A 25,389-nucleotide genomic window follows, 5' to 3' on the forward strand; every position below is an offset into this window, starting at 1 on the left:
CTCTTAACCCCCAGGCCCCACAGGCTCAGGCCCACCCTCCCCACGGCCAGCAGAGGGCGTGCTCTGGACACTGCTGGGTTTGCCCCAGAACTCCAAGGGCTCCTGAACAAATCCAGAGTCCTAGCCGGGCAGACGAGCTCCTCCTTCACACCCAGCTCCTCCTGGGTGTCAATGTCCACCCATTAAGTAACACAGTCACCCCGGCCTGGTTTATTACACGCACCCACAGGTGCTGCTGTCATATTCTCCTTGAGCCGCCCCCGCCCCCGCCAGCATTCCTATCATCACAGCAGGTGGCTGGCAGAGGCCCATGGGGACACAGGTCACAGGACACAGGGACACAAAGGCCACGGCTTCCTGTGGTGCCGCATCTCTGCTGACCCCCAGGTGGCAGCGTGGCACAAGACAGACCCCCTTCCCCAAGCAAGGTGGCTGGCAGGCCTCTGGAAGAAAGGTCAGGTCCCTTGGGGCTGGAGGGACGGTAAGAGGTGATGTCCCAAAGCCCCCAGCTGCCTTGAAGTCCCAAAAGCAGAAAGCCCGGCCCTCAACCCAGGCGGTCAGGGCTTTGCTGGCCCGGTACTTGCCCTGGCTCCCAACCGCCAGGGGGTGGATGGGGCAGAGGAGGGGTCAGACCCAGTGTGGCCAGGCTGGGGATGGGGGTGGGGGTTTAAAGGCAGCTCTCAGCTCAGTCTCTGGCTGTCCCCTGTCCTCCCTCGCTGGGCCCCAAACCAAGCAACCTACCCAGGGCTTCTGGAAATCCCCAAGGCCTAGGGGATGAAGGAAGGGAAGACTCCAAGCAAACTCCTATCCTGACCCAAGAGTGGTGCAGTGCTGCATACAGAGGGATGCCAGGCCTCCTGGGCCCTGGAACCTTCCATGCAGCCGGCATGACGGCCCCCAGACACTTACCCCATTCTGGCTGTTACAGTGCCGGGTGCTGATGATGGCCCCTGCCTCCTCGATCATCTTCAGGATGGTTCCACCGTGGACATTGCCAGCCACATTGGCATCATCCGGCCTCATGATCCTAGGCAGAGGAGAGAGAAGTAGGATGAGGCTCCTGAGAAGGACGTCACTCATCAACAGTGACCACCCAGGGTGAGGAGAAGGTCCTCCAAAGAGACCAATGGCTCCCAAAGAAGGAAAAAGAACTTTCCATGAGTTTGGTCACAGTGGGCTGCTGACCCGACAGCCCCAGGCAAGAGGCCGCCGGGTCCTGTTTCCACGGGACGGAGGAGGGCAGAGGGCAGGAAGTTGTCCCCGAGAGCTACAGGCACCCAGCAGAGAAGGGGTGACAGCGGGGACCTTTGGCAGAGGCAGCAAGGTGGCGGCATGACTGTTGGGAGTTCCCAGCACTCCTGCCCTTCCTGCTTCCCAGGCTCCCCAAAGACCTGGGGTTGAATGAGCAGGGCAGGGCTGAATGAGCATGAGGACACAGGCTGTGACCCCCTTGGACAGCGGACCTTTGGCAGAGGCAGCAAGGTGGCGGCATGACTGTTGGGAGTTCCCAGCACTCCTGCCCTTCCTGCTTCCCAGGCTCCCCAAAGACCTGGGGTTGAATGAGCAGGGCAGGGCTGAATGAGCATGAGGACACAGGCTGTGACCCCCTTGGACAGCGGACAAATTCCCAGGACAGGACCCCCCCTATCAGGAGACCCAGTGGGGCCGGCTGCCCTGAGAACTGGAAACAAGCCACAGCTCTAGGTACAAAGGCACAAAGTTCCACTGTAAGAAACATAAATCCTGGGGCCATAACGCCCAGCACGGTGACTAACATTAACAGCGCTGCACTGTATGAAAGTTGCCGCAGTGAAAGCTCTCCCCACAGGGAAAAAACATCTGTCAGGTGATGTGTGTTAACTAAACTCACGGCAGTGATCGTTTTGCAAAATGTACACACATCAAACCATCACCGTGGGGCGCCGGGGTGGCTCAACTGGTTGAGTGTCTGACTTCAGCTCAGGTCATGATCTCACAGTCTGTGAGTTCAGGCCCCACGTCGGGTTCTGTGCTGACAGCTCGGAGCCTGGAGCCTGCTTCGGATTCTGTGTCTCCCTCTCTCTCTGCCCCTCCCCCACTTACGCTCTGTCTCTCTCTCTCAAAAATAAATAAACTTTAGGGGCGCCTGGGTGGCGCAGTCGGTTAAGCGTCCGACTTCAGCCAGGTCACGATCTCGCGGTCTGTGAGTTCGAGCCCCGCGTCGGGCTCTGGGCTGATGGCTCAGAGCCTGGAGCCTGTTTCTGATTCTGTGTCTCCCTCTCTCTCTGCCCCTCCCCCACTTACGCTCTGTCTCTCTCTCTCAAAAATAAATAAACTTTAGGGGCGCCTGGGTGGCGCAGTCGGTTAAGCGTCCGACTTCAGCCAGGTCACGATCTCGCGGTCTGTGAGTTCGAGCCCCGCGTCGGGCTCTGGGCTGATGGCTCAGAGCCTGGAGCCTGTTTCTGATTCTGTGTCTCCCTCTCTCTCTGCCCCTCCCCCGTTCATGCTCTGTCTCTCTCTGTCCCAAAAATAAATAAACGTTGAAAAATAAATAAATAAATAAATAAATAAATAAACTTTAAAAAATGTTTATTAAAAACTTGAAATGTTATTTAAGTTAATAAATGTGTATTAAAAATTTAAATGTTTTTAAAAACTTAAAAAAAACCCTATTGTTATCAACCTCTTTCCTTTGGAATTGTTTGCAATTTCGTGAAGGACAGACGGTCATTTCCACACAGAGAAGCTGGTCCTCCTGCGAGCACAGGTACCACAGAGGCTGCCGTAGGGCAGGGGCTGGCCAGGGAGAGCCGAGCTCCTGGGCTCTAGAGCGCTGGGGAAACCTGAATCCAGCCTTTCCCCTCGGGCCTCGCTTTGCCTGTCTGTAAAGCACGGCTGTGCCCGCCACTGTTGGTTGACCCACAGCAATGCTGTGAGACCTGGGAGAGAAGGGCAGAGGAGGAAGTGTTCACATCCGGCGGGACACTGAGTCAGGGGCTGATAAGGAAGCAGCCTGTGAGATAGGAGGCTGGAGATAGTGTCTGGAGTTGCAGACTGAGGGTCCCCAGAAACCCCACACCATCAACATCGGGCTGCCCCAGGATCCTGGGCAACTGGGAGTAAATGCCACAGATCCAGACCACACGCTTGAGGCACGAAAGCTCACTGGGACACTTGCTGTCCCCCACCCTTCCTGGTCACCCTGGGTCCTGCACCAGGCACCGACCTAATTCCCCAGGCCAGCTGGCCACTCAGACACAAACCTCCCTCCACTGGACCTGATCCTGACCCAGCACTCTGCAGTTACCCCGAGCCCAGCTCACTCCCCAGTCCCCTGGGTCCCCAATGGCCCCCCACTGCTCAAGGCCATTCACTCTGTCAGGGCCTTCCTCCCCAGTTCACTTCCCCAGAGCTCTCCCTGCCCACGCCCTGGTCCTCCCCAGGCACAAGTGAGGGCAGCCAGGAGAACATGTGGTCCCTCATTCAAGCTTTTGTTTTCCCATTTTTTTAAAGTTTATTAAGTTTATTTATTTTGAGAGACAGAGAGAGAGAGCAAGCGGGAGAGGAACAGAGAAGGAGGGAGACAGAATCCCAAGCAGGCTCCACACCATCAGCGCAGAGCCCAACGCAGGGCTTGAACTCATGAACTGTGAGATCAGACACTTATAACTGACCGAGCCACCCAGGAGCCCCTGTTTTCCCAGGTTTCATGCAGCCATGGGTATGAAAAGGGCTTCTCTTTCCTCTTCACTATCAAAAACACAAGTAAAGAAAACCCGGTGAAGCAAGCAGCACTGACCACAGCACCTGGTCGGGGAGGCATCTCTGCACCTGCCCATCTCCTCCTGCACTTAACCAGCCACTCATCCCACTGCCTGGAGAGTCATCTTAAGCAGGAATCTAGTCCTCAATCACCTCTCTCATCTAAAGAATAAAGACTCACCTCACTAGTGAGGAACTTGAAGCCCTCAGGCATCTGGAACTACTCCTGTGTCATCATCAGCCACCGCCCTGGCCAAAGCAGAGCATCAGCCAGGGCCTTCCTACCGCCCTACCTGGATCCACCTGTCCCAGCAACATCCGACCTACGGTCTGGGAGGAAAGGGGACTCATCCACGAATGGGGGCGGGAGTAAGTACACACAACCTCATGGAGGACAGCCCGGCATTCCCAAACTCCAAATGCACAGGCGGGCTCCCATCCAGCAATTCCAGCTGTAGGAGTGTGTCCCACGGATGTTTCCAAACGTGAGTAAACCTGTTTGTTGCCCATTGCATTCCGTGTAGCTGGCCTCACAGCAGACACCTTGAAGGCAAGCCCCGTCCTCCTGTTCCTTAGCCCCACATAGAGCTTTTATACTGGGTTGAACTGTGTCCCCCGAAACATACGTTCAAGCTCTAGCCGCTGGAACCTGTGAATGGGGCCGTATTTAGATACGGGTCTTAGTGGGGGTGCCTGGTGGCTCAGTCGGTTAAGCGTCGACTTCGACTCAGGTAATGACCCCACGGCTCACGGGTTTGAGCCCCTTGTAGGGTTCTGTGCTGACAGCTCGGAGCCTAGGGCCTGCTTCAGATTCTGTGTCTCCCTCTCCCTCTGCCCCTCCCCTGCTCGTGCTCGCTCTCCCTCTCTCTCAAAAATAAATAAACATTAAAAAAATTTTTTTTAAATGTTTATTTATTTTTGAGACAGAGAGACAGAGCATGAACAGGGGAGGGTCAGAGAGAGAGGGAGACACAGAATCTGAAGCAGGCTCCAGGTTCTGAGCTGTCAGCACAGAGCCCGACGCGGGGCTTGAATTCACAAACCGCAAGATCATGACCTGAGCCGAAGTCGGATGCTTAACCAACTGAGCCACCCAGGCGCCCCAAGATTTTTTTTTTTTTAATGTTTCTTAATTTATTTTTGAGACAGAGAGAGACAAAGTGTGAGCAGGGGAGGAGCAGAGAGAGAGCGAGACACAGAATCGGAAGCAGGCTCCAGGCTCTGAGCTGGCAGCACAGAGCCCGATGTGGGGCTTGAACTCACAAACCGCGAGATCATGACCTGAGCCGAAGTCGGACGCTTAACCCGACTGAGCCACCCAGGCGCCCCTAAAAAAAATTTTTTCTAAATGCAGAACAGGGTCTTTGCAAATGTCATCAAGTTAAGATGAGGTCGTTAGGGTGTGCCCTAATCCAGTGTGCACAGCACCCTTTTGAAAAGAGGGAAATGGACACACGCCGGGGAGCAGGCAGAGACTGGAGTGATACATCCAGGAGCCCAGAAATGCAGGACGCCAGGAGCCACCAGAAGCTGGAAGAGGCAAGGAAGGATCCTCCCCTCGGGCCCTCGGAGGGAGTGTGGCCCTGCCGACAGCAGGATCCGGGGCTGGTGGCTTGTGGCCTCCGGGCTGTGAGAACATACATTTCTATTGTAAGCCACCCTATGTGTGGTCATTTGTCCTGGCAGGACACTGACACTCACATTCACACTCAGGGGGGCTTTGCCCCATGCACAGAAAACAGCAGGGAGTGACAGGCGAGCCCACAGGACCTGCGGGCGTGGCGGCCTCCCCAGGCAGGGAGCCCAGGCCAGGGGGTGCCCGCACCACAGGGGGCTGTGGTCAGCCTGATTCTCACCCAAACATGTCAGCGCTACAACGTAGCAGTGCTGCAGGAGTCCATGGTTACTGGGCTGGAGAGGCCTGCTTCCGTCTCCCACGGTGGAAGCTAGAATAGCTCTCTGAGGGAGAAGGCCGGCTCCGCGCGCAGCCAGATTTCCGGGACAGATAAAGTCTCCCGGATTTTCCACCTGCACCAAAGACCCGCAGAGCCTCTGGGGGGGGTTCAGGTGGGGGCACACAGGGCAGCCAGGGCTAAGGACACCTCACAGACTGTGCAGAAGGTCCCCGGGCCCATCCTTTCTAAATGAGGCTCAAAATAGAGAGGCAATGATGGGTGTCCTGAGCAGGAACAACCCCCAGGAGCTTCTGCCCTGACCTTACCCACAGCGGCAGTTTTCAAGCTTCCTTTGTGCTCAGCGCAGGGAACAGTCGCCTTGGCAGGGAGACAAGGAAGAATAGGGAGTCCCATTCCTGGTGCCCACGGGGTGGGCACGGGCCTTGCCCATGGCACATGTGAAACCTCATGTTTCTATGAGGGCCTCTGCCAACCAGACCCCCAAGTGACACTGCTTATCCCCTCTAATTTGCTGCCGAGGAAGGTTCCAGGAAAGTTCCTTCAGCCCCAGAGCCTCCCCCCCCACCCCCCATCCCCTACAAGAGGCAAGGCAGGAGAAGTGGCTGGTCCCAGAGCAGGCATGGGGTGGGGGGTGCCAATCACACCAAACACCCAGGTTCACACTTCGGCTGGGACAGGGGAATGAACCAGGAGAAGGCTCCAGGGGGTAGCGGACCAGCACCCACTGATCCTGAGAATGCAGAACCTTCGGGCGCTGAGCAGGCAGGACGCTCAGCAGAGCCCTGCCCAACCAGGGAACCGGCTGGCAAGAGAAAGAAACACAGTTGCCATCATTCCTGGGGCTCCAGCCAGGAGGGAGACTGCTGAGCCCCACGGTTCCACGGCCCCACTCTTCTGGGAACCCAGGGTCTGACCCTGCCGGGCCCCCAGGCCCCCAGGTGTCACGCAGAGACTGGACTTCCCGTCCCAGCCTCCGTTAACCACCTCACATCGGACTCAGCAAGAATCAGGCCAGGCACAGTTGTCCCTGGCCACACGAAGGGGCCGTGTCCCCTCTACATCAGACCCCTTCAAAGGGCCCCCAGATGGATGCCCCTAAGACAAGGGGGCGGCGCGTAACTTCGAGGTACCTGCTCATCTGGGAAGCCATACCCGCTGGTTCGCCTCAGATCCCGGGTCCCGAGAGGCAAGGCGGCGAGCGGCAGCCAAAGCACCCACCCTTCCCCACCACAAGCACCGTCCCAACTCCCCGCCACACCAGGCTGCCCAATCTAACCAGGAAGAGGCTGCCTCCCCAATCTGATCCGAAGACTCTACCAAAGGCCAGCTGTCATAGCAACCTCGCTTTGTAAATAATGATAGCGGAGAAGTACATCTTCGAGCCCTCCCACTGCTGTCCCTGAGATCAAGAAGTCACAGGTGCCTCTCTGAGAAGCCTCTAGGGGGCCCAAGGAGAGGGCAAATGCCCACCCAGACTTTTCTCAGCAGAGGCCGGGCCCCAGGCCTGGATCCCCTGCAAACCTTCTGAGCCTCCCAAGACGCAGACAGGGGAGGAGAGTCTCGGGCCAGAGGGAGAGTCTCGGGCCAGAGGGAGAGGGAGACCTCTCACAGCAAGAGGTCACAGTTGGTGCAGAGCCCCACATCCTGCTCAGAGGGGCTGGCACCTGACACCTGTCCCCGAAGCTACCTCCTGGAGGTCGAGGGTCCAGGTGACCCACTGGCTCTGCCAGCCCCGGCACTCCCCTGGCTGGCACCCCCACCCCCACACAGACCTGCCTCCTCCCCTCTCCAGTACCAGGCTGCCAGGGACAGACCTTCCGTCTCCCCTCCCGCTGGGTGCCAGGCAAGCCGTCAGAGTGGCCGAGGAGCACGTGTGGCAGTGGCAGTCCTGGGAGAGGAGGCCGGATGTGTAATTATTACCCCCGCGTCCCAGGGCACCTCCACACAAGGCTACTTTCCCCGGAATCCCGCAGCCAGGACACTGGGCAGAGCACAGCCTCCATCCATCAGGCAGGGTGATGGCCACCACCAATGAATGAATCTGCCTGCAAGCCACCTGAGAGAGTCCTTCCTGAAAACTGGCATCCTGGCTTGGCTCCTGGGCACCGGTCCACCTCACCTGCAGGGCGACTCTGGCAGGTTTTGTGCTCGAGGGGTGAAGCGAGGACAGAGCAAGCTGGGCCCGCTGCTCACTCACACACAGCCCTCACCAGAGGCCCGGCACGCTCCCGGCTCCCAGCGGCCTCCCTGAAGCGCAGACAGATTACACCTAAAGGTCCAGGTACCATTGTCCCCAGTCTTCCCACGTTTGCGCGAAGAGAGAGAGAAGGAAAACTCCAGACTGACCAACAGCACAGAGCCTGGTTCCACAGGGAGGGAGGCCGGCCGGGGCAGGAAGTGGCAAGGCTGTCCTCGGGCGAGAGGGCCCCTGAAGGGATAAGGGGACCTGCCGACCACACCCAAAATGTCTACCTGGAGGGGGGAGTCAGGGCAGAATCTGGGCGGAAAACCTTCCCCGAAAGCCTTCCCCGCCCACACCGCCTGACGGGGGCCCTGGCGGGACGGCAGACCTCCTTCGGCCTCTTGGCTGTCCCTGACGGTGCTTGATCCTGAGTAGAAATGACCCCATTTGCAGGGAGGTCCGAGGACTATTCCTGTAGGACATGGCCTGGGGCCATCCTGCTCACTGCTGTGTCCCCAGCAGCTGGCACCGGGCCGGGCACACAGCAAAGTGCCATGAATAGGTGTCAGATCAGGGAGTGAGCCAGTGCCTGGGAGACACAGAATGGACAGAGGCCCCCACTCCATCCGCCCTATTCCCCTCCGGTCAGCTGGGTGCTTAGGCCCCTGCGTGCACCCGGCCAGCAGCCTGCCCCACGCCTCGCCTGGACCAAGAGGTCAAAAGCGTTGCTCCCCAAGGCCACTAAGGACGCAGACTCCCATAGTGGGTTCTGGGTGCCCCCTAAGAGAGCCGTGTGCTGGGTCTGGTCAAACCCATCTATCACCTTCAGGTCAGAGAAAAGGCCCCAAGGCCACAGGTGCCCACTCTGGCCACGGGGCATCCCACAGCCATGTGTCCAGGCACCACAGGCCTTCCCACTCCACAACCACAACCAGGGACCCCCCCCCCCCCCCCAGGTAGCGCCACCCCCAGCCATCCCACAGGTTCTTACAGCTTGGCTTTCTCCCTAAGACAGGCCTTGTCAGCTCCTTTCCTGAACACTTTTAGGGACACACCTCGCCGAAGCAGAAGCATGGTCTCTGTTAGCCCCTTCTGGAGCTGTGGCCAGATGGGACCAGAGGGGGCCTCGGCCCGGATGCTATGCCCTTTGGACTTGGCCCCATTCCTCAATGCAGGCATCGCAGCCTCCCTAAGCAACGCTGGCTTCTCTCCCCCTTGGTCCCAACCCTGGGTGTGCTGGGCACACTGCCCACGCCAGGCGACGGGTGGCCACCCCATCACTCCCATGACCTTTTCAAATTCCTTACAATCACAGGAAATTAAGAGTCGAAAGAGTCGCTGGAAACTACCCACTTCAGGCCCCAACTTTTACCTGTGAGGAAAGCAGGCACACAGAAGGCCGGAGGCTTGCCCAGGCCCACATCAGGTAGACCTGGGGGACTGGGCGCTCGGCACCTTCACGATGGCGTCCTGGGAGGGTGCCGGGCCCGGGGCCAAGGGAGACGCACCCTCCTGCACGCTGTGGACCTACCATCAAAACACCACCCAGGTGACGCAGTTGACGAGGCACATGCAGACGAGAACCCGGCACGACTTGCCCCGTCAGGTTCGTTCTCAGTTATGGAAAGATCGTGAAGATATACAAGACTGGCGTAAAGAGAGACAGTCCTCACGGGAGCACACGGGGGGTCCTGCAACCAGCGGGACCCTGAACAAGGGATCTGGGATCGAGAAGTCAGCCCGCGCTGGGCTGGGCTGACAAAGCACACGGTGCTGTGACGCGGGGCTGGCCATGCAGGAAGAGGCACCCAAATCCACGAATGAGAAACGCTTTGAAACAAGCCGCAGAGTTAAGACCCTATTGTCACCATTAGAGGGAAGACAGTTTTCAGACTTGGAATGACCCACTAATGACAGGCACGATCAATTACTTAACATCTGGATACAGGGATACAACCTAAACCAGAAGAACAAGATTTTAAAAACAAACAAACAAAAAAAAAAAAAAAAAAAAAAAAAAAAAACACAGAAAGGGAATGAGGGAAATCTGCAGGAAGTAACACAACCAGGGGCACCTGGGTGGCTCAGTCGGTTGGGCGTCCAACTTCGGCTCAGGTCAGAATCTCTTACTCTGTGACTTTGACCCCCGCGTTGGGCTCTGTGCTGACCGCTCGGGGCCTGGAGCCTGCTTCAGGTTCTGTGTCTCCCTCTCTCTCTGTCCCTCCCCTGCTCATGCTGTCTCACTCTCTGTCTCTCTCTCTCTTAAAAATAAACATAAAAAAAAATTTTTTTTAATGACACAACCAAGTGAAATATCTAAAAGTCCACCATGGCTCAGTCAAATCAGCAAGGACCATACCTCACCTCCGCAGGCCTCCACGGCCACGCCGACCGAGCCATTAACAGACCATTCCACAGAAAGGAATCGTTTGTTGTCAGCCTTATGAGTAAATAATTTCAAAGTGAAATAACCATGAGGTGGTTCCTCATGTTCTAAATTAACCAAGAACTATTTAAAAAAAATTTTTTTAACGTTTATTTATTATTGAGAGACAGAGAGAGACAGAGCATGAGCAGGGGAGAGGCAGAGAGAGGAGGAGACACAGAATCCGAAGCAGGCTCCAGGCTCTGAGCTGTCAGCACAGAGCCCGACGCAGGGCTCGAACTCACGAACTGTGAGATCATGACCCGAGCCAAAGTCGGACACTCAACCGACTGAGCCACCCAGGTGCCCCAACCAAGAACTATTTTAAACGATACAACCAGACATCCGGAAAGGTTCACAGCAACATTATTCGTCGTAGCCAAAAAAGGTGGGAAGGACCCAGATGCCCATCACAGATGAACGGATAAATAAGCAGTGGTCTCTCCAAGCAATGGGATATGATTTGACTCTAAGAAGGAATCAAGTAGTAATGTATACTACCACATGGAAGAATCTTGAACAGGTGCTGCTGAGCACAAGAAGCCAGTCACAAAAGGCCTGATTCTATCCACAGGAAACGTCCAGAACAGGCAAATCCAGACTGGTGGTTGCCAGGGCCTGGGAGAGGTGAATGGGAAGTGATAGCTAACAGGCACAGCGTTTATTTTGGGGGTGAATAAAATGTTCTGGAATTCAAGAACTGTGATGGTTGTACAACCTGGTGAATATACCAGAAAACACTGAACTGTCCTCAAGAGTAAATGAACTTACAGGACATGAGTTGTATCACGATAAAGCTGTTACACCTGTTTGCAGACAGCTGTGGAGAAACAGGCCCATCCCTCCACTTCCAGAACTTTCTGCGTTGGCCAGACCTCCAAAGACTCACTTGGCCGAGGAAGAGCGCTCTGGGAATGTAGCCCAAAGAAAACCACACACAGCTGGACATGGCAGGCTGCAGCCACAGTGTTTCTGATACTAAACAAAGTCCAGCTAGCTCAGGGGGCCCTGGGCATGGGCGAGGTTGCGTCTGGTGTGCATTTCTCTGGAATTAAGTGGCAACCCTTCTGTTCAGCTTTCAAAGGCATCTGGAAGCTGACAAAGGTCGAGAGACGCATCAGGCTCTCTGCTGTCAGCTTGAAGCCTGCTTCTGATCCTCGGTCTCCCTCTCTCTCTGCCCCTCACCTGCTCGCCCTGTCTCTCTCTCAAAAATAAAAACATAATAATAATAATTTTTAAAAACTTAAAAAAAAAAAAAGAGTAAGAGGCAAGCCACGGACCGGGAGGAAATGTTTACAAAACACGTATCTGATGAAGGACTTGTATCCAAAATAAATGAAGAGCTCTTAAAAATTCTATGATAACAACCAATATGAAAAGGGGCAAAAGGTATGAACAGACACCTCGTGAAACAAGACACACAGACAGTAAATAAACATATGGGAAGATGTGCACCATCACAGGCCACCAGGGGACTGCAAATTAGAACCACGGCAGTGACACCACTGTCAGGAGTGGAACAGCAGGACCTCTCTCACTGCTGGTGGGGACGCAACACAGTGCGGCCGCTTTGGAAGACGGTTTGGCAATTTCCTACAAAACTAACTACCCGGGGCGCCTGGGGGGCTCAGTCAGTTAGGCGTCCAACTGCAGCTCAGGTCACGATCTCTCAGTCTGTGAGTTCGAGCCCCGCATCGGGCCCTGTGCTGACAGCTTGGAGCCCGGAGCCTGCTTCGGCTTCTATGTCTCCCTCGCTCTCTGCCCCTCCCCCGCTCATGCTCTGTCTCTCTGTCTTTCAAAAACAAATAAATGTTAAAAAAAATTTTTTTAACCGAACTGCACCCTTTAATTTTAACTAACTATATTCTACTCTCTACTGCATTAATGATGTAAAATTTAGTAGGTACATGGAAGCAATTAAAGAAAAATCAAGTAAAAAAAACTATTGTTGGTTTGAATTGTTGGTTATTGAATTAAGAATCTTAGTGGGGCGCCTGGGTGGCTCAGTTGAGCGTCCCACTCTTGATCGCAGCTCAGGTCAGATCTCACGGTTTGTGAGTTCGAGCCCCACATCGGGCTCCACACTGACAACACAAAGCCTGCCTGGGATTCTTTCTCTCTCCTTCTCTCTCCCCTCCCCCACTCGCATGCACTCTCTCTCTCTCTCAAAACAAACTTTAAAAAAAAAGAATAAAAATTTAAAAAAAGGATCAATAACCACGATCGAGTGGGATTTGATCCAGAGACTCAAGGATGATTCAATATCCTACAAATCAATCAACGTGACATACCACATGAACAAAAAAATGAAGGAAGAAGTGAAACTGACCAAAACAAATCATACAAATACTGTATGATTTTCCTTATGCGTAGAATCTAAAAAAATAAAACAAAAAACCAACAAGATAACAGACTCATAAATAGAGACAAATATCATCAAGAATATTGTAATAACTCCGTATGGTAACAGACGGTCACAGCACTTAGGGTGAACATTTCGTCACGTATGTAAATGTCCATCCACTATGTTGTACACCTGAAACTAATACAATAGTGTGACAACTACGCTCAATTAAAAAAAAAGAATATTGGCAACATGTTTCAGATACCACGGGATCAATTAGGCAGCTTCAGGCTGGCTTGTGAGTGTTATCACCTCAGCTTTCATAAGGCACACGACATAGTGGGCTCAGCCTGTCATCAACGGAGGCAGAGCACCAATCAAACAGGACTTAGTTTCCTGAGACACCAGGACACGGGAGGACACCAGAAAGCAGTGTCGCCGTTAAAGCTCTGGATTCCAAACACAAGCCACATCTGAGGGAACACAGCACCAGCACAGCCAAAAACACACACAAAAAGTGTGGCATTTACTGAGAATGATGGCCACCCACGCTCGCTCACCCTGATCAGTTACAAGGCTACAATTTCCATCTGCTAAGTGCCCACAAGGTAATGAAATATTTAGCTGGCTCGAAGACAGACTGAATTGGAAGCCTGGGGACTTTCAATAGGTGGAGAGAGGGGCAGGGTCTGTCTCCAGCACGCCCCCTACAGACCCCAGCTGGGGTGTGCCAAGGCAGGCCAGGACAGGGGTCGAGGGATCAGAAACGAACCCCAAGCATATTCCAGTCCCGTGCCCTGAATGACAGCAAAGCACTCACACCAGGTGCCCTTCTAAGACCCATCAGACAAATCTTACAGGGGCGAGGACTTCAGGGTCTTCTCCCAGACCCAGGGAGCAACGCCCTGACCTCGTGGCATCAGGACACTCATGTTCCCTAAGGCTCAGAGACGCCCTCAGCATTGTGCTGAGTTTGGGAGACACGTCCCACCTTAGACTTTTAATCCTACCCATTCATAAGCCAAAGTAAACAACAGGCCATTTCTGGGGCAGTGGGCGGGCTGGAGCTGTCTCCACCACCTGCCCCCTCCCTTTACAGCAGCATTTGCCCCTGGTCAGGGCAGGCGATGAGGTACAGAGAACTTGGTGTCGAGACCTGGGTTTCAGTGTCCACTGGTCACTCCCGCACTCGGTTTACCCTATCTGTAAAATGAGGGTGATTCCTGTGCCCCACCCCCCCCGGGGCTGAGAGCTACGCAAGCGAGCTTGAAGGGTGCAGGGTGCAGATGGGAGCTGGGGCGAGCTCTCAGAACGCAGGTTTTGCCCCTGAACACAGGGCCGCTCCCCTGTCAGCTGATGTCAGGCTTTGCTCCACATCAAGACGGTGAGAAAATAAGTTTTATTACAAAAGCAGTTCTTTCTACCGATGCTTCAACCTCCCAGTCTGATGTTATCTCCCCAGCTGGATTAAAATTCTGATTTGCTAGGGCACCTGGGTGGCTCAGTCGGTGAAACATCTGACTTTGGCTCAGGTCATGATCTCGCAGTTCATGAGTTCAGGCCCCATGTCCGCCTCTGTGCTGACAGCTCTGAGCCTGGAGCCTGCTTCGGATTCTGTGTCTCCCTCTCTCTGTCTCCCACTCACACTCTGTCTCCCTCTCAAAAATAAATAAACATGAAAAAGAAAATTCTAATTTCCCTGAGGCACCTGGGCAGCTCAGTTAGTTAAGCATCTGACTTTGGCTCAGGTCGTGATCTCTTAGTTCGTGAGTTCAAGCCCCTCATTGCATCGGGCTGTCTGCTCTCAGCTGTCTGCTCTCAGCACAGAGCCCGCTTTGGATCGTCTGTCTCCCTCTCTCTCTGCCCCTCCCCAGCTTGTTCTCTCTCTCTCTCTCTCAAAATAAATAAACTTAAAAAAAAAAGGCCCTAAAATTCTGATTTGCTTGTTATGTCCAATGTCCAATTAAATGTCTCACAGGGCCACAGGGCACACTCAAGGCCATGACTGCTACAGGCAACTTCCCACCTCCCAGGGTTTTTAAACACCCTTTATTATTTTTTTATGTTTATTTATTTATTTTTAATTATTTTTTAATTAAAAAAATTTTTTAATGTTTTTATTTGCTTTTGAGACAGAGAGAAACAGAGCACAAGCAGGAGAGGGGCAGAGAGAGAGGGAGACACAGAATCCGAAGCAGGCTCCAGGCCCTGAGCTGTCAGCACAGAGCCCAACGTGGGGCTCAAACCCACGGACTATGAGATCATGACCTGAGCCAAAGCCCGACGCCCAACCGACTGAGCCACCCAGGCGCCCCAATGTTTATTTATTTTTGAGAGAGAGGCAGAGACAGAGTGCAAGCAGGGGAGGGGCAGAGAGACAGGGAGACACAGAATCTGAAGCAGGCTCCAGGCTCCAAGCTGTCAGCACAGAGTCCAATGCGGGGCTCGAACTCACGAATTGTGAGATCATGAGCTGAGCCTAAGTTAGGTGTTTCACCAACTGAGCCACCCAGGCGCCCCATAAACACCCTTTATTATTTTTTAATGTTTATTTTTGATAGAGAGAGACATGAACAGGGGAGGGGCAGAGAGAGAGAGGAGACAAAGGATCAGAAGCAGGCTCAGCACTGACAGCAGCGAGCCCAATGTGGGACTCAAACTCACAAACTTTGAGATCATGGCCTGAGCCAAAGTTGGACGCTCAACTGACTGAGCCACCCAGGTGCCCCTTAAACACCCTCTAGATGGGCAGTCACGCCTGCTGGACCTGCCCCACAGCAAGCCAAGCCTAAGGGAGGAAATTCAGGGCACCAAGGGGTTCTGCCTGTCTGGCACAGCCCAGGAATGTCCCCAACGGGGACCTGCCGCACGGGAGGCCTGTACACAAGGCTGCCACCTGCCTGGGACAGGCTGGTCACAGCACGATGCTGCAAGGGGGCGGGGAAGGCCGGAAGGGGGAGGGGAAGGCCGGAAGGGGGCGGGGTTGGTGTTCAGGGAGGGGAAGCGGAACCACAGACCCAGACTGAGACCCCACACAGCCGCCAGGAAGCACAGCCTAGTCCTGAAATGAAACCACGTGTGTGAGGAACACTCCACATTCTACAGGGCGCAACTTTTACTGTCGGTGGACTTTTGCTTCTGTCCTCAGGGTCAGGGATAACCCGGGGGTGCGGGCCAGGTGTGTGGCTTCAGCCCTGCACTTACCAGCCCGGGACCCCGACAAGTCCTGGGACCCAGACAAGTCCTGGGACCTCGGAAGAAGGGGTGGGTCCACCTCAAAAGAACAAAGCTGGACCCTTACCTCACAGATTCAAAATAGGTAAAGCTCTGAACAGAAGGGTGAGGCTGAAAGAAAACATACAGGTAAGGCTCTGTGACCCTGAGTCTGGCAACGGTTTCTTAGGCGTGACGATAAGAGTACAAGCAACCAAAAAATAAAAAACCGAAACTAGACTACATGAAAATGTCAAAACTTCTGCGCTTCAAGGGACACCTGGGTGGCTCAGTCGGTTGAGCGTCTGGCTCGTGACTTTGGCTCAGGTCATGATCTCACGGTTCGTGAGGTTGATCCCCGCATCGGGTTCTGTGCTGATGGCATGAGGCCTGCTTGAGATTCTCTGTCTCCCTCTCTCTCTCTGCCCCTCCCCCACTCATGCACGAGCATGTGTGCTCTCTCTCTAAATAAACATGAAAAAATAAAAAAAGAACATCCATGGGGTGCCTGGGTGGCTCAGTTAGTTAAGCATCCGACTTCGGCTCAGGTCATGATCTCGCACTCCGTGAGTTCGAGCCCCACGTCAGGCTCTGTGCTGACAGCTCAGAGCGTGAGCCACCTTCAGATTCTGTGTCTCCCTCTCTCTCTGACCCTTCCCCGTTCATGCTGTCTCTCCCTGTCTCAAAAATAAAATAAACATTAAAAAAAAAATTAAAAAAAAAAAAAAAAAAAAGAACATCCAAAGCAAAAAGACTGAACGGGAGAAAATCCCTGCAAACCATGTATCTGAGAAGGGTCTTATCTCTAGAATACAGAAGGAAGTCTTAACAACTCAGTAACAGAAAGACAGATGTGCCAAATGAAAAACAGGTAAAGAAACAAAACAGCCAAGCTGTACAAATGGCTGATAAGCACTCAGCATCATTACTCATCAGAGAAATTCAAATCTAAGCCACAAGGAGATAGGCGGCTGCAATCCCAAAGGCAAATACCCAGCACGGAGGGGGATGTGGACCGCCCCCGCACTGCTGGGGGAGGGGGGGAAAACAGCCGAGTTGGAAAACACCCGGAAGTTGAACAGAGGAAGCACATGACTCAGCACTTCTACTCCTACTCACATGGCCTCTGACCCCCAAGGTGGCCTCTGACCCCCAAGGTGCGGGTTCTTCTCTTCTGCACCACCAGCTGAGTGTCCTACAATTCAACGCAGTTCTGACGCTAACAGCCCAGAGGTAGCGCAGACCCCATCCAAAGTTCAAGGGCTCCAGGCTGTCCCTGCTTCCACGCCCCTCTCAAGTCCCGGGCCGCCTGAACTTCTGACAAACTGGCTCTAGACTTTGGGGTTCCCACAAAAATCTCCTCCGGTTGGATCATTTGCTGGAGCAGCTCACGGGACTCAGGCAAACTTCGCTTTATTCACATTTACCGGTTTGTTGTAAAGGATTCAGCTCAGGAACAGCCAGATGGAGGAGGCGCATAGCACAAGGTGTGGGGTGGCGTCAGGCACGCTGCCCTTCCGACACCTCCATGTGTTCGGCAACCCGGAAGCTCCCAACTCCACTGTTCCGGGTCTTTATGGAGGTCACGATGGAGGCATTGGTGATTAACTCAACCTCCAGGCCTCCCTCCCCCCACCGCCATCCCCAGATTGGAGGTGGGGCTGAAAGTTCCACCCCTGTAAGGCAGCCTGCGCCAGGCTGGCCACCAGTCCCCATCCTGAAGCTATCTAAAGGGCTCCCGGCCACCTCGCATTCATCAGCATACCAAAGATACACTCTCACCATCTCATCAGCATACCAAAGATACACTCTCACCGGAAGAATTTCAAGTGTCTGAGGAACTCTGTGCCAGGACCCAGGGATAAAGACTAAATACCTTTGTCTTATTAAGCCACACTAGGTATACACTCAAGAGACATCAACGCACATGTCCACACAACAGCTTGGACAGGAACATTCATAGTAACGTTATGCATAATAGATGAAAGGTGGAAACACGGCAAGGTCCATCAGCTGGCAAATGGACATGCAAAATGTGGTGTGTCCCCGCACGGTGAATTATCATGAAAGTAGCATGGATACACGCATGATGAAAACATCATGCTATGTGAGAGAAGCCAGATACAAAACACCATATTGCATGATTCCACTTATCTGGAATGTCCAGAAGAGCCGAACTTGCCCAGAAAGAAAAATAGACGGAGGCAGTGTAAAAATTAATAAAAATTGAATTAACAAAAAATTAAAAAATATCTGTTCGGGTCAGGTCATGATCGCACGGTTCGTGGGTTCGAGCCCTGCGTCGGGCTCTGTGCTGACAGCTAGGGGCCTGGAGCCTGCTTTGGATTCTGTGTCTCCCTCTCTCTCTGCCCTTCCCTTGCTCGCTCTCTCTCTCTCTCTCTCTCAAAAATAAAAAAATAAACATAAAACAATTTTTTTAAATAAAAAAATTCATAAGCCTCGTTTGTAATGGAATCGGGAGGCCAGCAGGGGGAGGTCTCACACCCCACAGACCCAGCAGGAGGAGAGGTGTCCTCAGGTCCCACCACACCCCTCCTGCTTGACCACAGGCAGGCCCCAGAAAGGCTCTCCTCCAGCTCCAGCAACAGCCCAGCCAAGGAGAGATTGTGAGAGTTCAGCCAATGGGAAGCCGCTACACTTCCAACTCCCAGTTTGCTCCAAAGGACAGCCCTCCCAGTCCGCCCACCCCTTCCCTCTATAAAGGTTACTCTGTTCTCCAGACTTGCCAGTGGTTTCACAGAAGCTTGCTTGTCTGGAGTTGTAATTCTCTGCTATTCCCAAAGAAACCCATTTTTGCTGGCTAAACTGTACCCTTCAGTGGATGAGTCCTATGGAACACGGATTACGTTTCGATAAATAAAGCTGGTACGAAGTAGAGGGTGATATACTCACCGAACAAAGTTTCTGTAAAGTTTGAAATAAACATAGGAAGGCCACGGTAACAGCACAACGTTGTGCTGCTGAAGGTGAGCCCATCGTGCGAGGACAGCTCTGCTGCCCTGCATGAGCTTCTGGTCCAAAAATCGCAGCTTGAGCCCCTGCCCCCAGAGACAGCAGATGCCCAGACAGCCCCAGACTCCCCGGCAGCAGGTGCCCAGGGAGGGATGAACCCGCACAGCTGTTGGCACGTGCGGTGCTTCAATTTCCACACCTGCCTCCTTCCCTCAAAGGTGCCAGCTGCCCAGAGCCCAGAGCCCACCAATCCCGAAAGCCTACCTCCTCCAACAAAGCCTGGGGGGGCTTCGACTGGCAGGGAAGCATGCTAGGTTTCCACTTGGATGAACACATTAGTGGGCATGCTCAGTCAAGCAGTTCACTGAACACCCGGTGCTCCAATGGCCCCTCCAAACCGTCAACAATAAATCCTGAGTCATGTGGCCCACGGCTCCAGGGCGGGCTGCCCAGTCTGCCTTGCACGCTGGACACCAGCGGGAAGAAGGCGCTGCTGTGGGCACAGAAATGTCCTTGTCATCCTACCTTGCAGTGATACAGGGTCGAGACAGCAGATTAGACCTGGTTTCAACAGCCTGGATGGAAGCCCAGCATTTCTCCCCAGGACCCTGGGAGCTCCTGGGCCCCAGATGCTCCCAGGTGGCTGCCTGCCTGCTGAGCTCGCGGAGGTGGAGGCGGAGGCGGAGGGTGTAGACTAGCAGCTTCATCTTGCAGCGAGTGGTCAGTTCACCCAGTTCTCAGCACAAGGCTTAGCAGCCCCCACTCCCGTCTCCCCAGGGGGCCTGACCCCACCCAGAGCCCTCCAGACAGGAATGCAGATGTCCCTCTCCCCGGAGCCGCCTCCTGGGGCTGCCCCTCCTCCCATGAGTCCACAGTCAAACTGGCAGTTCTGCTTCCGGAAGCATCTCACAGGATGCTTCTCTGCAACCCCAGTGATGCAAGGAATTCATGACTTGGCCTGAAGTCATAGAGCTTGGCTGTCTCCTGAGCAAAGGAGGAAGGCGACAACAGGCCCACCACCTGTCTGCGGGATAGCAACGTGACCATTCACAAAGGAAAAAGGCACAGAGTGGAGTCGGGAAGCTAGAAGGGGAAGCTACAGCCACTTGGCATCAATGACAATTACAGATTCCAACAGAAGGATCAGCTAAGTGCCTCCACGGAAAACCCTGTACCTTGCATCTTCCACAAGAACTTGACCACCCCTGCAACCCAGCCAATGAGAAACCCTCATCCCCCTGGGCTCTGGCTTTTCTCCAGTGGACTTTCACTCAGAACCCCCCTCCCAACTTCCTCCTCCTCCACCTCCTCCCCCCTCCCCATAATATTCCTTTCCTTTGGTGGACTTGCCTTTGTTGGTTTTGCCACAGCTTGCTTGTCCCAACTTGCATTTCTCTGCTCTTCCCAAATAAGCCCATTTTTGCTGATAAAATAGCTGACTTTTCTTATTTCTAAGGTTACCATTTTTTTGGTGATCAGAAGTGGGATCCAGAGGCGACCCCCCAACAACTCCGGGGCTGGTGGACACAAAGGTGCCAGTGCCCCCAAAGCCAACACGGGTCACGGCTTTCTTGCTGACCCTGGAGTGCAAGGGCAAGTTTTCTCCTGGATTTCAAGCTCCACTCTCTTTGTGTGTGAGCTCTCCTGGCTGTATTCAGGATCTATTTTAAGGCTTTGCCCTTTCAGAGTTCTCACTTGGACTTTGGTCGGACTTCTGTTTGGAACTGTGCTGTGTAGGACTTTTGCTTTCTGCTTTCTGCTTCAGATTCTGTGTCTTCCTCTCTCTCTGGCCCTCCCTGCTCGCCCACTGTATCTCTCTCTCTTAAAAATAAATAAACAGGGGCGCCTGGGTGGCTCAGTCGGTTAAGCGGCCGACTTCGGCTCAGGTCATGATCTCGCGGTCCGTGAGTTCGAGCCCCGCGTCGGGCTCTGTGCTGACAGCTCAGAGCCTGGTGCCTGTTTCAGATTCTGTGTCTCCCTCTCGCTGACCCTCCCTGTTCATTCTCTGTCTCTCTCTGTCTCAAAAGTAAATAAAACGTTAAAAAAAATTTTATAAAAAAAAAAATAAACATTAAAAAAAAAAACTAAAAAAAAAAAGAAAAGAGAAAAGAAACAGGATCCCAGGCATCAAAACTGGGGACGCCCATCCCCCGTTTCTGGGATACACTTGGTTTTATGTTTAAAAACTATGGTCCCCCCCAAAAAAAAATTAAAAAAAAAAAGAATAATAATAAATAAATAAATAGAAACTATGGTCTCTCCTCGTGCACAGTTCTAATTAAATGGACCACCTTCTTTTTTTAATTTTTTTTTTAATGTGTATTTATTTTTGAGAAAGAGAGAGAGACAGAGCTCGAGCAGGGGAGGGGCAGAGAGAGAGGGAGACACAGAATCCGAAGCAGGCTCCAGGCTCTGAGCTGTCAGCACAGAGCCCGACGCGGGGGCTCAAACCCATGGACCGTGAGATCATGACCGGAGCTGGAGTAGGATGCTCAACCGACTGAGCCACCCAGGCGCCCCTTAAATGGACCAACTTAACCAAAAGTAATTTAGAACATCAGTGGCCATTATGGGGAACTTTTCAGCTCCACAAACTTACGCTTCTCAAAACTAAACTGGATAGCCAGGCTCTAAAACTGTCATGACTGAATGGGATGTCTACCTGGACTGGAATTCTGAAGGTTCCAAACATTATCAGGAATCCAGAACTGCCTCTGCCAAACACACTTTCTGGACTGAGGTAAACAAACAGTTAAAGACAAAGAGGCTTCAGGGCACCTGGCTGGCTCAGTGGAGCCTTCGACTCTTGGTCTCTGGGTTCTGAGCTCAAGCCCCACACTGGGTACAGTTTCCATAAATTAATTAAATTATATATATATATATGTGTGTGTGTGTGTGTATGTGTGTGTGTATATGTGTATATATATATATACACATACATATATATATATACACATACATATACATACATACACACACACACACACACACACACACACACACACACACACACATATAAACCAAAAGGCTTCTGGGGCCTCCTTCCCCTCCCCCCCGTCCTCTTTGTCTCAGGGCACACGGCAGACACCTTGCGCTCCAGGCCCACCGTCCTCCTTCCCTTCTGCACCACCTTCACCTCCTCTACATCCTCAGTTTCCCCATTCCAGGTCCCTTGCCGATTTTCCATTTTCCTTTGACTCCCTGCCTGCTTCTTCCTATCCTGAACCTATTCAAACATGCCTCTCTGGGCCTGGGTGTCTCAGTTGGTTGAGTGTCCGACTCCTGATTTCGGCTCAGGTTTGTGGGTTCAAGCCCCACACCAGGCTGTGCTGACAGCAGGGAGCCTGCTTAGGATTCTCCTTCTCTCTCTCTTTCTCTCTCTCTCTGCCCCTCCCCCTCCAAAATAAGTAAATAAACATTTTAAAATAGATTTTAAAATAACAATAAATAAAATGCACCTCCTTAAAGCTAAGTCTCCTAAGGATCCAAATAAACCCCACATTTCTTACATTCCCTAGACTAAGGCTGAATTTTGAGCCATAGTTCAAGAGTTTCCTAAAGTGACAAAGGACCCCCCACGGGTTTGCTGAAGAATTTAACACACGTATTCACACTTGCCAACCTAGTTTCTCAGAGTTCTATCAGTTAGTCCACATGGCTCATAGGTGAGGGCCAGGCCAAACTCTGGATGAAACTAGCCCAATGGGATCATCCTGAAAGGGAAATCGAGAAACAGACCCCTAACTCTGGCAAGATGCTAGAACACGTCCTGGAAATCTCCAGGGAGCAAGCATAGTAGCCTTTCCTAAAACTGTTGCTTGGAACAAAAGTCAGGCTTGCACACAAAAGCCTGATGAACCTGCTCATGACTATTAAAATCAACTCCAAATTGTCTTTAAAGAAAATTCTGGTCTTCCCTTAGATGTTGAATCCACCCAGGAAGCATTTAACTATGTTTATGAATGGGCTGAACTGGGATTTTTTTTTTTTTCTTTTAGTTAAAAGGACCAGGATAGGGGCGCCTGGGTGGCGCAGTCGGTTAAGCGTCCGACTTCAGCCAGGTCACGATCTCGCGGTCCGTGAGTTCGAGCCCCGCGTCAGGCTCTGGGCTGATGGCTCAGAGCCTGGAGCCTGTTTCCGATTCTGTGTCTCCCTCTCTCTCTGCCCCTCCCCCGTTCATGCTCTGTCTCTCTCTGTCCTCCAAAAAATAAATAAACGTTGAAAAAAAAATTAAAAAAAAAAAAAAAAAGAGGACCAGGATGGAATGGGAAACTATGTCCACTCCCAACTGAGTTAGTCTGGCAAACCCGCTCACTTACACCTGTGATGAGTCTCCTAATAAACCACTAAAATTCTCAGTTTTCAATTCCAGCAAATGAAGTCCCTAAACAATACCAAAGCCTTCTAGTTTTGGCTATTTCTGCAAAGGGCCAGGACATTGGGATAAAACTGCTATCATGTTGGGGCGCCTGGGTGGCTCAGTCGGTCGAGCGTCCCACTTCGGCTCAGGTGATGATCTCGCGGTTCGTGAGCCTGAGCCCCACGTCAGGCTCTGTGCTGATGCCTCGGAGCCTGGAGCCTCCTTCGGATTCTGTGTCTCCCTCTCTCTCTGCCCCTCCCCCACTCACACTCTGTGTGTGTGTGTGTGTGTGTGTGTGTGTGTGTGTGTGTGTGTGTGTGTCTCTCTCTCAAAAATAAACAAACATTAAAACTGCTATCACGCTAAGCGCTGTGGGCACCGCATCCCTCCAGCCAGTCTTTCCAACGTCCTCCTAATTCCCAACGTTGGGCTCCAAGGAGCTACAGGGGCTCTTGACACAAGCCACTGGCTGCTATGAGGGACTCCAACTTGCCCTCTACAGGACTTTCGTCTAGGACCTCCGAGCAATAAATAACGTGGTCATCCCTCGGCACCTGCTGCCCCTCTCACCGCTGCACGCTAGTGACATCTGTTCCCAGAGAAAGCCAGTTTTTCACCGTATTTGATACATGCGGTGCATCTTTGGTATTCCAGTTGGTAAGGATAGCCACTATTCTCTTTACTTTCACTTGGGAGCATAAACACACTTGGACAGAAATGCCCCAGGGTTCCAGAGGGTCCTTACTTTTCAAAGATCTTAAAAGCTGACTTGGATGATATAAAGTTTTCTGTAGGCTCTACTTAATATGATACATAGATGATTTGGTTCTCCAATGCCCTTCTCAAACCTCTTCGCAAGAAGACAGCATCTACCTGCTACAACTTTTGGCCTTAAAGGGACATAAAAGCCCCCAAAGAAAAACTGCAGTTTGCTCCAATCCGGTTTGATTCTAGGAAACCTGATCTCAGAACAAGAACTCCATTTGGATCAGGCAGTCTTCCTGAACTTCCCAAAACCTAAAACTAAGCACCAATTACAAAGTTTTCTGGAATTGGCTGGCTAGTCAAAATTGGGTTCCAAACATCTCTCTTACGGCTCAATCTCTATATGCCCTACTTAAAAAATGAAAGATCAGGGGCTCCCAGCTGGCTGAGTCGGTAGAGCACGCAACTCCTGACCTTGGGATTATGAGTTCGAGCCCCACATTGGGCATAGAGCTTACTATATGTATAAAAGTGAAAAGGAAAAAATGAAAGGTCAGGGAGACATAGCTTTGGGGACTTTAAGAAAAAGCTTAATAAGACCCCTGCCCTCAGATATCCTAACCCTTTTTTTTATAAAGTTTATTTACTTTGAGAGAGAGAGGGAACGAGAGTGTGAGTGGGGGAGGGGCAGAGAGCATCCCAGGCAAGCTCCGACTGTCAGCGTGGAGCCCAACTCCGCAAACTATGAGATCATGAGCCCAATACCAGGCTGGAACTCACGAACTATGAGATCATGACCTGAACCGATATTGAGGGTCAGACGCTTAACCAATTGAACCACCCAGGTGCCCCAGCTACCCTAATCGTTAACTTCCCTTTTCCTCTGTGTAATGAGAGGGAATGGAATGCCTTAGAATACTCATCCACAAAAACACAGGGACCGTCATCAACCCACAGGGTATAGAGCCAACAACCAGACCCTACGGCACGGGAATATCCCCTCAAGGCCATTCCTGCCACTAACTACCCTGTTAGTTGAGGCCGCTGAAGAAAAAAATCAGGGGACCCACTTCAGCCATCCTTGTATTTTGGCCAAGGGTGAAACCACAAACATTTATGCCAACAGCATGCCTTTGGGGGCAGCTCATGGCTTTGGAATGTTGGCTAACAGTGAGGCTCCCTTACCTCGACTGGGAATGGGATAAAAACTGGCTCCCGGCTCCAAAATTTATCAGGAGCCGCGCTGCTGGCTGCTCTGCCTATGAGTGAGGCTCCTGGGCATCCCTGGAGACCAAAGGAAACCACCTTGCAGTATTTCTGCCAAAAACGATGCTCTTAAGGAAACCGACAGCCAAATCTGTCACGGTCCCAAGGGATGTCATCCCAAGTGATAATTTGCAAAATTCGACAAGAGATACCCAACAACTGGCCCCAGAGAGGGAAAAACAAAACAAGACTGGAAATCTATTCATTGTTGGCTCAATAAAGAGAGGGAACTCTGGTTCGAACCGAATTAACAATCTGGCCCTA

General features: G+C 52.5%; 1 protein-coding gene across 9 annotated transcripts in view; it reads right to left on the reverse strand.

The window, feature by feature from the left end:
- ACOT7 (acyl-CoA thioesterase 7) overlaps positions 1-25,389 on the reverse strand; it is a 104,292-nt gene that overhangs the window by 68,422 nt on the left and 10,481 nt on the right. For 3 of the 9 annotated variants that reach the window (XM_045475457.1, XM_045475460.1, XM_045475458.1), the window contains exon 2: positions 910-1,027. In XM_045475457.1, the coding sequence (XP_045331413.1) occupies positions 910-1,027 (118 nt within the window). Of the gene's footprint in view, positions 1-909; positions 1,028-9,211; positions 9,228-16,940; positions 17,469-18,734; positions 19,004-19,058; positions 19,120-19,319; positions 19,700-20,255; positions 20,401-25,389 lie in introns of those variants that run through there. The other 6 variants (XM_045475462.1, XM_045475456.1, XM_045475461.1 and 3 more) reach the window with 6 other exon arrangements.

Source organism: Leopardus geoffroyi, chromosome C1 (genome assembly GCF_018350155.1).
Source record: "Leopardus geoffroyi isolate Oge1 chromosome C1, O.geoffroyi_Oge1_pat1.0, whole genome shotgun sequence".
In the NCBI taxonomy this organism is placed as follows: Eukaryota; Metazoa; Chordata; class Mammalia; order Carnivora; family Felidae; genus Leopardus; species Leopardus geoffroyi.